Source organism: Leuresthes tenuis, unplaced genomic scaffold (genome assembly GCF_036924035.1).
Source record: "Leuresthes tenuis unplaced genomic scaffold, fLeuTen1.0.hap1 SCAF_16, whole genome shotgun sequence".
Taxonomy (NCBI): Eukaryota; Metazoa; Chordata; class Actinopteri; order Atheriniformes; family Atherinopsidae; genus Leuresthes; species Leuresthes tenuis.
In genome coordinates this window covers 793,274-805,434 of record NW_027325370.1, presented here as the reverse complement: position 1 = coordinate 805,434, position 12,161 = coordinate 793,274, and the positions used below count along the sequence as shown (strand labels likewise).

General features: G+C 52.7%; 1 protein-coding gene across 1 annotated transcript in view; it reads right to left on the bottom strand.

Moving 5' to 3' along the window:
- Positions 1-1,306: 1,306 nt before the first annotated feature.
- Positions 1,307-12,161, bottom strand: part of LOC140271644 (leucine-rich repeat neuronal protein 1) — a 33,524-nt gene continuing 22,669 nt past the window's right edge. Inside the window, exons 9-14 of the mRNA XM_072366926.1 lie at positions 6,700-7,114; positions 5,315-5,432; positions 5,065-5,240; positions 4,770-4,913; positions 2,778-2,851; positions 1,307-2,641 (exon numbers count right to left, since the gene is read on the bottom strand). Of these exons, the coding sequence (XP_072223027.1) occupies positions 2,245-2,641; positions 2,778-2,851; positions 4,770-4,913; positions 5,065-5,240; positions 5,315-5,432; positions 6,700-7,114 (1,324 nt within the window). The 3' untranslated portion in view covers positions 1,307-2,244. The remainder of the gene's footprint in view (positions 2,642-2,777; positions 2,852-4,769; positions 4,914-5,064; positions 5,241-5,314; positions 5,433-6,699; positions 7,115-12,161) is intronic.

Below are 12,161 nucleotides of genomic sequence, written 5' to 3'. Positions count from 1 at the left end.
ACCTCCTCCTGCAGAACCCAGACCTCCTCCTGCAGAACCCAGACCTCCTCCTGCAGAACCCAAACCTCCTCCTGCAGAACCCAGACCTCCTCCTGCAGAACCCAGACCTCCTCCCGCAGAACCCAAACCTCCTTCTGCAGAACCCAGACCTCCTCCTGCAGAACCCAGACCTCCTGCAGAACCCAAACCTCCTCCTGCAGAACCCAAACCTCCTTCTGCAGAACCCAGACCTCCTCCTGCAGAACCCAGACCTCCTGCAGAACCCAAACCTCCTCCTGCAGAACCCAAACCTCCTTCTGCAGAACCCAGACCTCCTCCTGCAGAACCCAAACCTCCTCCTGCAGAACCCAGACCTCCTCCTGCAGAACCCAGACCTCCTCCTGCAGAACCCCATGCAGCTTGTGAATGTGGAGCTCTGAAAAAACCAAACTCATCACTTCTTTTTCACTCAGAATGACAAAAAAATCTTCTCAGTTGGACCCAAAAGAAGTTTAAACCTGAAGAATCATTTTCTCATTTTAAACCCTGATCGCTGTCTGTTGGCTCTGCTGAGCCTCCAGACGTCACTGTGCTTTTATCTGAGCTCACAGCGTGGCCTAAAATAAATAATAAGTAACCAGGAACAGCAAACACCTGTAGAAGGTGTGAAGTGTGAGCCGGACGCACCTTTAAAGACCTTTAAACTCCTCAGAGAACATTCACAGTGAATTATTCCTGCCTGTGCCGAGTGTTTGTGGTGCATTCGTGTTCATCGCACAGACTAACGTACAACAGTCCATATTTAACAGTACACTTCCAGTCAGAGAGGCCCCGAGAGGCCCCAAGAAGCCCCCGAGAGGCCCCGAGAGGCCCCGAGAGACCCTGAGAGGCCCCTGAGAGGCCCTGAGAGGCTCCTGAGAGACCCTGAGAGGCCCCTGAGAGACCCTGAGAGGCCCTGAGAGGCCCCTGAGAGACCCTGAGAGACCCCGAGAGGCCCTGAGAGACCCTGAGAGGCTCCTGAGAGACCCTGAGAGGCCCCTGAGAGACCCTGAGAGGCCCTGAGAGGCCCCTGAGAGGCCCTGAGAGGCCCTGAGAGGCCCCTGAGAGGCCCTGAGAGACCCTGAGAGACCCCGAGAGGCCCCGAGAGGCCCCTGAGAGACCCTGAGAGGCCCTGAGAGGCCCTTAGAGGCCCCTGAGAGACCCTGAGAGGCCCCTGAGAGGCCCTTAGAGGCCCCTGAGAGACCCTGAGAGACCCCGAGAGGCCCTGAGAGACCCTGAGAGGCTCCTGAGAGACCCTGAGAGGCCCCTGAGAGACCCTGAGAGGCCCTGAGAGGCCCCGAGAGGCCCTGAGAGACCCTGAGAGGCTCCTGAGAGACCCTGAGAGGCCCTGAGAGGCCCTGAGAGGCCCCTGAGAGGCCCTGAGAGGCCCTGAGAGGCCCCTGAGAGGCCCCTGAGAGACCCTGAGAGGCCCTGAGAGGCCCTGAGAGACCCTGAGAGGCCCCGAGAGGCCCCTGAGAGGCCCCCGAGAGGCTCCTGAGAGGCCCCTGAGAGACCCTGAGAGGCCCCGAGAGGCCCTGAGAGGCCCTGAGAGGCCCCTGAGAGACCCTGACAGGCCCCTGAGAGACCCTGAGAGACCCTGAGAGGCCCTGAGAGGCCCTGAGAGACCCCGAGAGGCCCTGAGAGACCCTGAGAGGCCCTAAGAGGCCCCTGAGAGGCCCCGAGAGGCCCCTGAGAGACCCTGAGCCACAGTTTGAGAAGCCTTGGACCTCCAGCTGCTCAGCTGTGATGTGCCAAATGTTCAGAAGAAAGTGAAACGTCCAGCAGTTTTTCATGTTTCAGCCCAGAGATCATGTTTCTCCAGCTTTAGTTTCTCTTCATTGGCTCCCTGTTAAATTCAGGATAGAATCTAAGATTCTTCTCCTCACACTGGATTCAGGATGGGATCTGAGGGAAGAGCACATCGGCTTTATAACATGTTTGGGCCGTGGATTCATTTCCAAAGTGAAAAGTGTGAAATGAAAGTCTTTAAAGTTGTAATTTAAATGTCATGTTTCGTGTTTGTTAATGAAACTAAAAACTGGTGGAACGATGGTGCAGAATCTGAGCTGTTGGTGGGTGGAAGTCATCAGGATCTGTGATTAATGGGCTCAAACATGAAAAACAGCAGACTGGTCCTTTAGCAGCTGCTGTTGGTTTCTCCCTCCTGCTTGTCTGTCAGGCTCCTCACTGAGTCACATGACCTGACGCCCCCCCCGGCCCCTCCAGCTACCACATGTAGGTCTTGGTGGTGTTGATCTGACTCCGCCTGGCCTCCTCCTCGTCCCTCCCTCCTTCCTTCCTGCCCTCCTCCTCGTCCTTGTCATCCTTCTCCTTCTCCGCCTCGCTCTCCCACAAAGTGATGAGCGGCGGATACAGCTCGTTGAGGGGGATGGAGGCGGCGTGCTGGATGTACTTCTTCAGCGAGTGGCCGCAGGACTTGTGCTGCTGCACGCGGCGGCTCATGTACACCACCAGCAGCGCCATGATGCTCAGGGCAAACATGGAGCCCATGACCGCCGCCAGCGCCACGCTGCTGCGCCGCGACGCCACCAGCTCCACCGAGAAGCCCGCCTCCTTGGTGGTGACGTTCAGACAGGAAGTGTGGACGGGGCTGGGGGAGGAGCTGGGGGAGGAGCTAGGAGGGGAGCTGGGGGAGGAGCTGGGAGGGGAGCTGGGGGAGGAGCTTGGAGGGGAGCTGGGGGAGGAGCTCGGAGGGGAGCTGGGGGAGGAGCTTGGAGGGGGGGGTGGGGGAGGAGGACACGGACAGGCAGACGTGGTACTCGGTGGCAGGAAGGAGGTGCGTCAGGTTGTACTCCTGAACATCAGCTGGAACCTGCAGGGAGAAGAGATCCGTCTGTGGTTCTGAACCAACTCAGAGTATCACATCAGGCCCAAAGTCAGCCCCCCCCCCCCGATGCTGCTGCCTCGGCCGTCACTTTAGCCTTATTTTAGGTCCTTTTCCTTTGGAATAACAATAATGAGTGGCTTTTTTTAGCTGTTTCTTACTCTAACACTGAGGAGGAACAGACCTGGTCCTGACCTCCTGACCTCCTGACCTGGTCCTGACCTCCTGACCTCCTGACCTGGTCCTGACCTCCTGACCTGGTCCTGACCTCCAGACCTGGTCCTGACCTCCTGACCTGGTCCTGGTCCTGACCTGTTCCTGACCTGGTCCTGGTCCTGACCTGTTCCTGGCCTGGTCCTGACCTCCTGACCTCCTGACCTGGTCCTGACCGGGTCCTGGCCTGGTCCTGGTCCTGACCTGGTCCTGGTCCTGACCTGTTCCTGACCTGTTCCAGACCTGGTCCTGACCTGTTCCTGGCCTGGTCCTGACCTCCTGACCTGTTCTTGACCTGGTTCTGACCTGGTCCTGACCTCCTGACCTGGTCCTGACCTCCTGACCTGGTCCTGACCTTGTCATGACCTCCTGACCTGGTCCTGACCTCCTGACCTGGTCCTGACCTGGTTCTGACCTGGTCCTGACCTCCTGACCTGGTCCTGACCTCCAGACCTGGTCCTGACCTGGTCCTGACCTGGTCCTGACCTCCTGACCTGGTCCTGACCTGGTCCTGACCTCCTGACCTGGTCCTGACCTGGTCCTGACCTGGTCCTGACCTCCTGACCTGGTCCTGACCTCCAGACCTGGTCCTGACCTCCTGACCTGGTCCTGACCTCCAGACCTGGTCCTGACCTCCTGACCTGGTCCTGACCTGGTCCTGACCTCCTGACCTGGTCCTGACCTCCAGACCTGGTCCTGACCTCCTGACCTGGTCCTAACCTCCTGCCCTGGTCCTGACCTGTTCCTGACCTGTTCCTGACCTGGTCCAGACCTGGTCCTGACCTGTTCCTGACCTGTTCCTGACCTGGTCCAGACCTGGTCCTGACCTGTTCCTGACCTGTTCCTGACCTGGTCCTGACCTGGTCCTGACCTCCTGACCTGGTCATGACCTCCTGACCTGGTCCTGACCTCCTGACCTGGTCCTGACCTGGTCCTGACCTGTTCCAGACCTGGTCCTGACCTGTTCCTGACCTGTTCCTGGTCCTGCCCTGGTCCTGGTCCTGACCTGTTCCTGGCCTGGTCCTGACCTCCTGACCTGGTCCTGACCTTGTCATGACCTCCTGACCTGGTCCTGACCTGGTCCTGACCTCCTGACCTGGTCCTGACCTGGTCCTGACCTGGTCCTGACCTCCTGACCTGGTCCTGACCTGGTCCTGACCTCCTGACCTGGTCCTGACCTCCAGACCTGGTCCTGACCTGGTCCTGACCTGGTCCTGACCTCCTGACCTGGTCCTGACCTGGTCCTGACCTCCTGACCTGGTCCTGACCTCCAGACCTGGTCCTGACCTCCTGACCTGGTCCTGACCTGGTCCTGACCTGGTCCTGACCTCCTGACCTGGTCCTGACCTCCAGACCTGGTACTGACCTGTTCCTGACCTGTTCCTGACCTGGTCCTGACCTCCTGACCTGGTCCTGACCTCCAGACCTGGTCCTGACCTCCAGACCTGGTCCTGACCTGTTCCTGACCTGGTCCTGACCTCCTGACCTGGTCCTGACCTCCAGACCTGGTCCTGACCTGGTCCTGACCTCCTGACCTGGTCCTGACCTCCAGACCTGGTCCTGACCTCTGACTCCTCATTAAACCAGTAATCCCACCCTGCTGTGAGGTCCTCACTACTGAACCGCTTTAGGTAGAAACAGGAAGTCATGTGACCTCTGTGACCTCTGTGACCTCTGTGACCTCTGTGCTGACCTTGGCAGTGTAGCTGATGTGAGGGTTGTCGATGTGCACGGTGGCGCTGGTCCACAGGGGGGCGTCCTGCTGGTTCTGACCAGGTAAAGCCTCTCCGGTGGGAAACAACTTCCACTCCAGCACCACCGACTGGGCGTGAACCACCTGGACAGGAAGCAGCAGGTGGTGGAGAGGTGAGTCTGGTGGAGCGCTCGGGCATGTGAACAGGTACAAGTAAAGATGAATAATAAAGGTGCAGATTTCACACAAAGAGAAACTAACATGTTTCAGAAAGATAAAAAGCTGAGATGCCGACCTTAGCGAGCACCACCAGAGAGGCTGCAGCACTGGAAGAGTTCCCCAGCCACAGCTGCTCCCTGCTGGGCTCGTTGCCGCGCCAGCTCCCCCCATCAGACCCGTGAGAGTTCACCAACACTGAGACGCTCTTGGTGTCTGCTCCCTCGGTGTTCCAGGCCACGCAGGTGTACACACCTGAGGAGGACACATTTAACACAACAAAGAGGTGGAAATCCAGTCTTAACCAGCATGGAAACGCTCAGACTGACCTGCGTCTGACGGGTCGGCGTGTTCCATCACCAGCGCCCCGGGCTCCGACATGCGGTGCTTCTTCTTCCTCAGGCCCTCCTCTGATATGATTGGTGCAGCCACCGCCTGAGAGCTCACCTGAGCAGGAAGGGAGAGAAACGGCCGCCATTCAGTCTTCATCTCCGGCTTATGAGTTTAGAAAGAAATTGCAGCTCCCACAGTAACATTTAAGCCTTTTCCTGGTAAAATTATCACCAGATTTCTATAAATTTTACAAATGTGAGCTTCTGTCTGGACTTTAGCTGCTTCAGACTTTTCATAAATACTGAAGGAATTCCCTCCTGTTTTATACATAAACCTGCGTTCATCGTTCATAAACAGCAGCATTTTAGGTAGCTGCACTTGTTGCTTTGCTTGGTATTTATTTTAATGTGAGGAGTGTATAAAATGTTGTTGTTATCCACATAAGACATAAGATAGTTCACAGTCTGAATGAAATACAGTCCAAACAGCTCTGAAATGTCTGAAACTTTAATCCAGCTCATCTCTGATATTTTGCTCTGCAGATAAAAGAATATCTGTTGGTGCACTTTATACTTCTTTTGTTCATTATTTTAGTTTAAACAGATAAAGAGAAAGTGATCTTGTTCCTACTTTTTACTAAACATTAATGCCAGAGCTGAGGTTAGCTTAGGTTAGCCGAGGTTAGCTTAGGTTAGCCGAGGTTAGCTTAGGTTAGCCGAGGTTAGCTTAGGTTAGCTTAGGTTAGCTGAGGTTAGCTTGGGTTAGCTGAGGTTAGCTTAGGTTAGCTTGGGTTAGCTGAGGTTAGCTAAGGTTAGCTTAGGTTAGCCGAGGTTATCTTAGGTTAGCCGAGGTTAGCATAGGTTAGCCGAGGTTAGCTTAGGTTAGCCGAGGTTAGCTTGGGTTAGCTTAGGTTAGCTTAGGTTAGCCGAGGTTAGCTTAGGTTAGCCGAGGTTAGCTTAGGTTAGCTTGGGTTAGCTGAGGTTAGCTTAGGTTAGCTGAGGTTAGCTTATGTTAGCTTAGGTTAGCCGAGGTTAGCTTAGGTTAGCCGAGGTTAGCTGAGGTTAGCTCAGGTTAGCTAAGGTTAGCTGAGGTTAGCTTAGGTTAGCCGAGGTTAGCTCAGGTGAGCCTGAAACATCCCATAGTTCTGCTGCTATAGGCCCAGCCTGCTGGGGGAGCTCCCATGATGCACCTCTCCTCCCTCTGTCTCTTTATTCTCATTGTATTACAACGAATTGAATTATAATTGGCTTGAATTGGATCTTTGAGGTTCCTTGAGATGACGTTTGTTGTGATTTAGTGTTTTCCAAATAAAACTGAACTGAATTGAATGAAATTGCTCCCCATCATTAGCAGACACCCACACCCATGTGACTCCGCCCACCTTGTCTCCAGTCGGTGTCACCCAGTAGAACTGGGGGGCGGGGTCAGCATCCGCCCAGCACTCCAGTGTGATTGGCTGCCCGAAGCTGACGTTCATGGTTGAAGGGAAGGCATGAGGAGAGATATGAGGCAGGCAGCTGTTGGCTCCGCCCCCTCCCCATGCGGCCGCCACCACTTCCTGTAGCTCCCGACCAACCAGATGTTGTGGGAAGGAGCAGAGGGTGATGGAGGGCTCCAGCAGCTTGAGGTGCGACTGGTTGCCGATGTGGGGCCCCCAGGAGGAGAGACAGTCACAGCGCAGGGGGTTGGAGTGCAGGGACACCTTCTCCAGGGAGGGCAGGGAGGAGAGGAGGTCACCGGAGAGGAGGCTGAGCTGGTTGTTATGGAGGAGGAGGGTCCGGAGGGAGGAAAGGTCACTGAGGGGGAAGCAGATAGAAGAAAATCACCTTTATGTAAACAGGAAACCGTCCTGAGATTAGATACAAACCAGCAGCAGCTCCGGTTTCCTCCATCAAATCCAGCTGCTACAAACGTGTGCGACAGCAATAACTGTCCGTGTGAAACAGCAATAACTGTCCGTGTGCGACAGCAATAACTGTCCGTGTGCGACAGCAATAACTGTCCGTGTGCGACAGCAATAACTGTCCGTGTGCGACAGCAATAACTGTCCGTGTGCGACAGCAATAACTGTCCGTGTGAAACAGCAATAACTGTCCGTGTGAAACAGCAATAACTGTCCGTGTGCGACAGCAATAACTGTCCGTGTGCGACAGCAATAACTGTCCGTGTGCGACAGCAATAACTGTCCGTGTGCGACAGCAATAACTGTCCGTGTGAAACAGCAATAACTGTCCGTGTGCGACAGCAATAACTGTCCGTGTGAGACAGCAATAACTGTCCGTGCGACAGCAATAACTGTCCGTGTGAAACAGCAATAACTGTCCGTGTGAAACAGCAATAACTGTCTGTGTGCGACAGCAATAACTGTCCGTGTGCGACAGCAATAACTGTCCGTGTGAGACAGCAATAACTGTCCGTGCGACAGCAATAACTGTCCGTGTGAAACAGCAATAACTGTCCGTGTGAAACAGCAATAACTGTCCGTGTGCGACAGCAATAACTGTCCGTGTGAAACAGCAATAACTGTCCGTGTGAAACAGCAATAACTGTCCGTGTGCGACAGCAATAACTGTCTGTGTGAAACAGCAATAACTGTCCGTGTGAAACAGCAATAACTGTCCGTGTGTGACAGCAATAACTGTCCGTGTGCGACAGCAATAACTGTCTGTGTGCGACAGCAATAACTGTCCGTGTGCGACAGCAATAACTGTCCGTGTGCGACAGCAATAACTGTCCGTGTGCGACAGCAATAACTGTCCGTGTGAAACAGCAATAACTGTCCGTGCGACAGCAATAACTGTCCGTGTGCGACAGCAATAACTGTCTGTGTGCGACAGCAATAACTGTCCGTGTGCGACAGCAATAACTGTCCGTGTGCGACAGCAATAACTGTCTGTGTGCGACAGCAATAACTGTCCGTGTGCGACAGCAATAACTGTCCGTGTGAAACAGCAATAACTGTCCGTGTGCGACAGCAATAACTGTCCGTGTGCGACAGCAATAACTGTCTGTGTGCGACAGCAATAACTGTCCGTGTGCGACAGCAATAACTGTCCGTGTGAGACAGCAATAACTGTCCGTGTGAAACAGCAATAACTGTCCGTGTGAGACAGCAATAACTGTCCATGTGAAACAGCAATAACTGTCCGTGTGCGACAGCAATAACTGTCCGTGTGAAACAGCAATAACTGTCCGTGTGAGACAGCAATAACTGTCCGTGTGAGACAGCAATAACTGTCCGTGTGAAACAGCAATAACTGTCCGTGTGAGACAGCAATAACTGTCCGTGTGAAACAGCAATAACTGTCCGTGTGAGACAGCAATAACTGTCCGTGTGAAACAGCAATAACTGTCCGTGTGAGACAGCAATAACTGTCTGTGTGCGACAGCAATAACTGTCCGTGTGAAACAGCAATAACTGTCCGTGTGAAACAGCAATAACTGTCCGTGTGAGACAGCAATAACTGTCCGTGTGAGACAGCAATAACTGTCCGTGTGCGACAGCAATAACTGTCCGTGTGCGACAGCAATAACTGTCCGTGTGAAACAGCAATAACTGTCCGTGTGCGACAGCAATAACTGTCCGTGTGAAACAGCAATAACTGTCCGTGTGCGACAGCAATAACTGTCCGTGTGAAACAGCAATAACTGTCCGTGTGAAACAGCAATAACTGTCCGTGTGAAACAGCAATAACTGTCCGTGTGAAACAGCAATAACTGTCCGTGTGCGACAGCAATAACTGTCCGTGTGAAACAGCAATAACTGTCCGTGTGCGACAGCAATAACTGTCCGTGTGAAACAGCAATAACTGTCCGTGTGAGACAGCAATAACTGTCCGTGTGCGACAGCAATAACTGTCCGTGTGAAACAGCAATAACTGTCCGTGTGCGACAGCAATAACTGTCTGTGTGCGACAGCAATAACTGTCCGTGTGCGACAGCAATAACTGTCCGTGTGCGACAGCAATAACTGTCCGTGTGCAACAGCAATAGCTGTCCGTGTGAAACAGCAATAACTGTCCGTGTGCGACAGCAATAACTGTCCGTGTGCGACAGCAATAACTGTCCGTGTGCGACAGCAATAACTGTCCGTGTGAAACAGCAATAACTGTCCGTGTGCGACAGCAATAACTGTCCGTGTGAGACAGCAATAACTGTCCGTGTGAAACAGCAATAACTGTCCGTGTGAGACAGCAATAACTGTCCGTGTGAAACAGCAATAACTGTCCGTGTGCGACAGCAATAACTGTCCGTGTGCGACAGCAATAACTGTCCGTGTGAAACAGCAATAACTGTCCGTGTGCGACAGCAATAACTGTCCGTGTGCGACAGCAATAACTGTCCGTGTGAGACAGCAATAACTGTCCGTGTGAGACAGCAATAACTGTCCGTGTGAAACAGCAATAACTGTCCGTGTGCGACAGCAATAACTGTCCGTGTGCGACAGCAATAACTGTCCGTGTGAGACAGCAATAACTGTCCGTGTGAAACAGCAATAACTGTCCGTGTGCGACAGCAATAACTGTCCGTGTGCGACAGCAATAACTGTCCGTGTGAGACAGCAATAACTGTCCGTGTGAAACAGCAATAACTGTCCGTGTGAGACAGCAATAACTGTCCGTGTGAAACAGCAATAACTGTCCGTGTGCGACAGCAATAGCTGTCCGTGTGAAACAGCAATAACTGTCCGTGTGAAACAGCAATAACTGTCCGTGTGAGACAGCAATAACTGTCCGTGTGAAACAGCAATAACTGTCTGTGTGCGACAGCAATAACTGTCTGTGTGCGACAGCAATAACTGTCCGTGTGACACAGCAATAACTGTCCGTGTGAAACAGCAATAACTGTCCGTGTGAGACAGCAATAACTGTCCGTGTGAGACAGCAATAACTGTCTGTGTGCGACAGCAATAGCTGTCCGTGTGAAACAGCAATAACTGTCCGTGTGAAACAGCAATAACTGTCCGTGTGAGACAGCAATAACTGTCCGTGTGAAACAGCAATAACTGTCTGTGTGCGACAGCAATAACTGTCCGTGTGCGACAGCAATAACTGTCCGTGTGCGACAGCAATAGCTGTCCGTGTGAAACAGCAATAACTGTCCGTGTGAAACAGCAATAACTGTCCGTGTGAGACAGCAATAACTGTCCGTGTGAAACAGCAATAACTGTCCGTGTGAGACAGCAATAACTGTCCGTGTGAAACAGCAATAACTGTCCGTGTGCGACAGCAATAACTGTCTGTGTGCGACAGCAATAACTGTCCGTGTGCGACAGCAATAACTGTCCGTGTGAAACAGCAATAACTGTCCGTGTGAGACAGCAATAACTGTCCGTGTGAGACAGCAATAACTGTCCGTGTGCGACAGCAATAACTGTCCGTGTGAAACAGCAATAACTGTCCGTGTGCGACAGCAATAACTGTCCGTGTGAAACAGCAATAACTGTCTGTGTGCGACAGCAATAACTGTCCGTGTGAAACAGCAATAACTGTCCGTGTGAAACAGCAATAACTGTCCGTGTGAAACAGCAATAACTGTCCGTGTGCGACAGCAATAACTGTCCATGTGAAACAGCAATAACTGTCCGTGTGCGACAGCAATAACTGTCCGTGTGCGACAGCAATAACTGTCCGTGTGAAACAGCAATAACTGTCCGTGTGAGACAGCAATAACTGTCCGTGTGAAACAGCAATAACTGTCCGTGTGCGACAGCAATAACTGTCCGTGTGAAACAGCAATAACTGTCCGTGTGCGACAGCAATAACTGTCCGTGTGAAACAGCAATAACTGTCCGTGTGAGACAGCAATAACTGTCCGTGTGCGACAGCAATAACTGTCCGTGTGAAACAGCAATAACTGTCCGTGTGCGACAGCAATAACTGTCTGTGTGCGACAGCAATAACTGTCCGTGTGCGACAGCAATAACTGTCCGTGTGCGACAGCAATAACTGTCCGTGTGCAACAGCAATAGCTGTCCGTGTGAAACAGCAATAACTGTCCGTGTGCGACAGCAATAACTGTCCGTGTGCGACAGCAATAACTGTCCGTGTGCGACAGCAATAACTGTCCGTGTGCGACAGCAATAACTGTCTGTGTGCGACAGCAATAACTGTCCGTGTGCGACAGCAATAACTGTCCGTGTGCGACAGCAATAACTGTCCGTGTGCAACAGCAATAACTGTCCGTGTGAGACAGCAATAACTGTCCGTGTGCGACAGCAATAACTGTCCGTGTGAGACAGCAATAACTGTCTGTGTGAAACAGCAATAACTGTCCGTGTGCGACAGCAATAACTGTCCGTGTGCTACAGCAATAACTGTCCGTGTGAGACAGCAATAACTGTCCGTGTGAAACAGCAATAACTGTCCGTGTGCGACAGCAATAACTGTCCGTGTGAAACAGCAATAACTGTCCGTGTGCGACAGCAATAACTGTCCGTGTGCGACAGCAATAACTGTCCGTGTGAAACAGCAATAACTGTCCGTGTGCGACAGCAATAACTGTCCGTGTGAAACAGCAATAACTGTCCGTGTGCGACAGCAATAACTGTCCGTGTGAAACAGCAATAACTGTCCGTGTGAAACAGCAATAACTGTCCGTGTGAAACAGCAATAACTGTCCGTGTGCGACAGCAATAACTGTCCATGTGAAACAGCAATAACTGTCCGTGTGAAACAGCAATAACTGTCCGTGTGCGACAGCAATAACTGTCCGTGTGAAACAGCAATAACTGTCCGTGTGAGACAGCAATAACTGTCCGTGTGCGACAGCAATAACTGTCCGTGTGAAACAGCAATAACTGTCCGTGTGCGACAGCAATAACTGTCTGTGTGCGACAGCAAT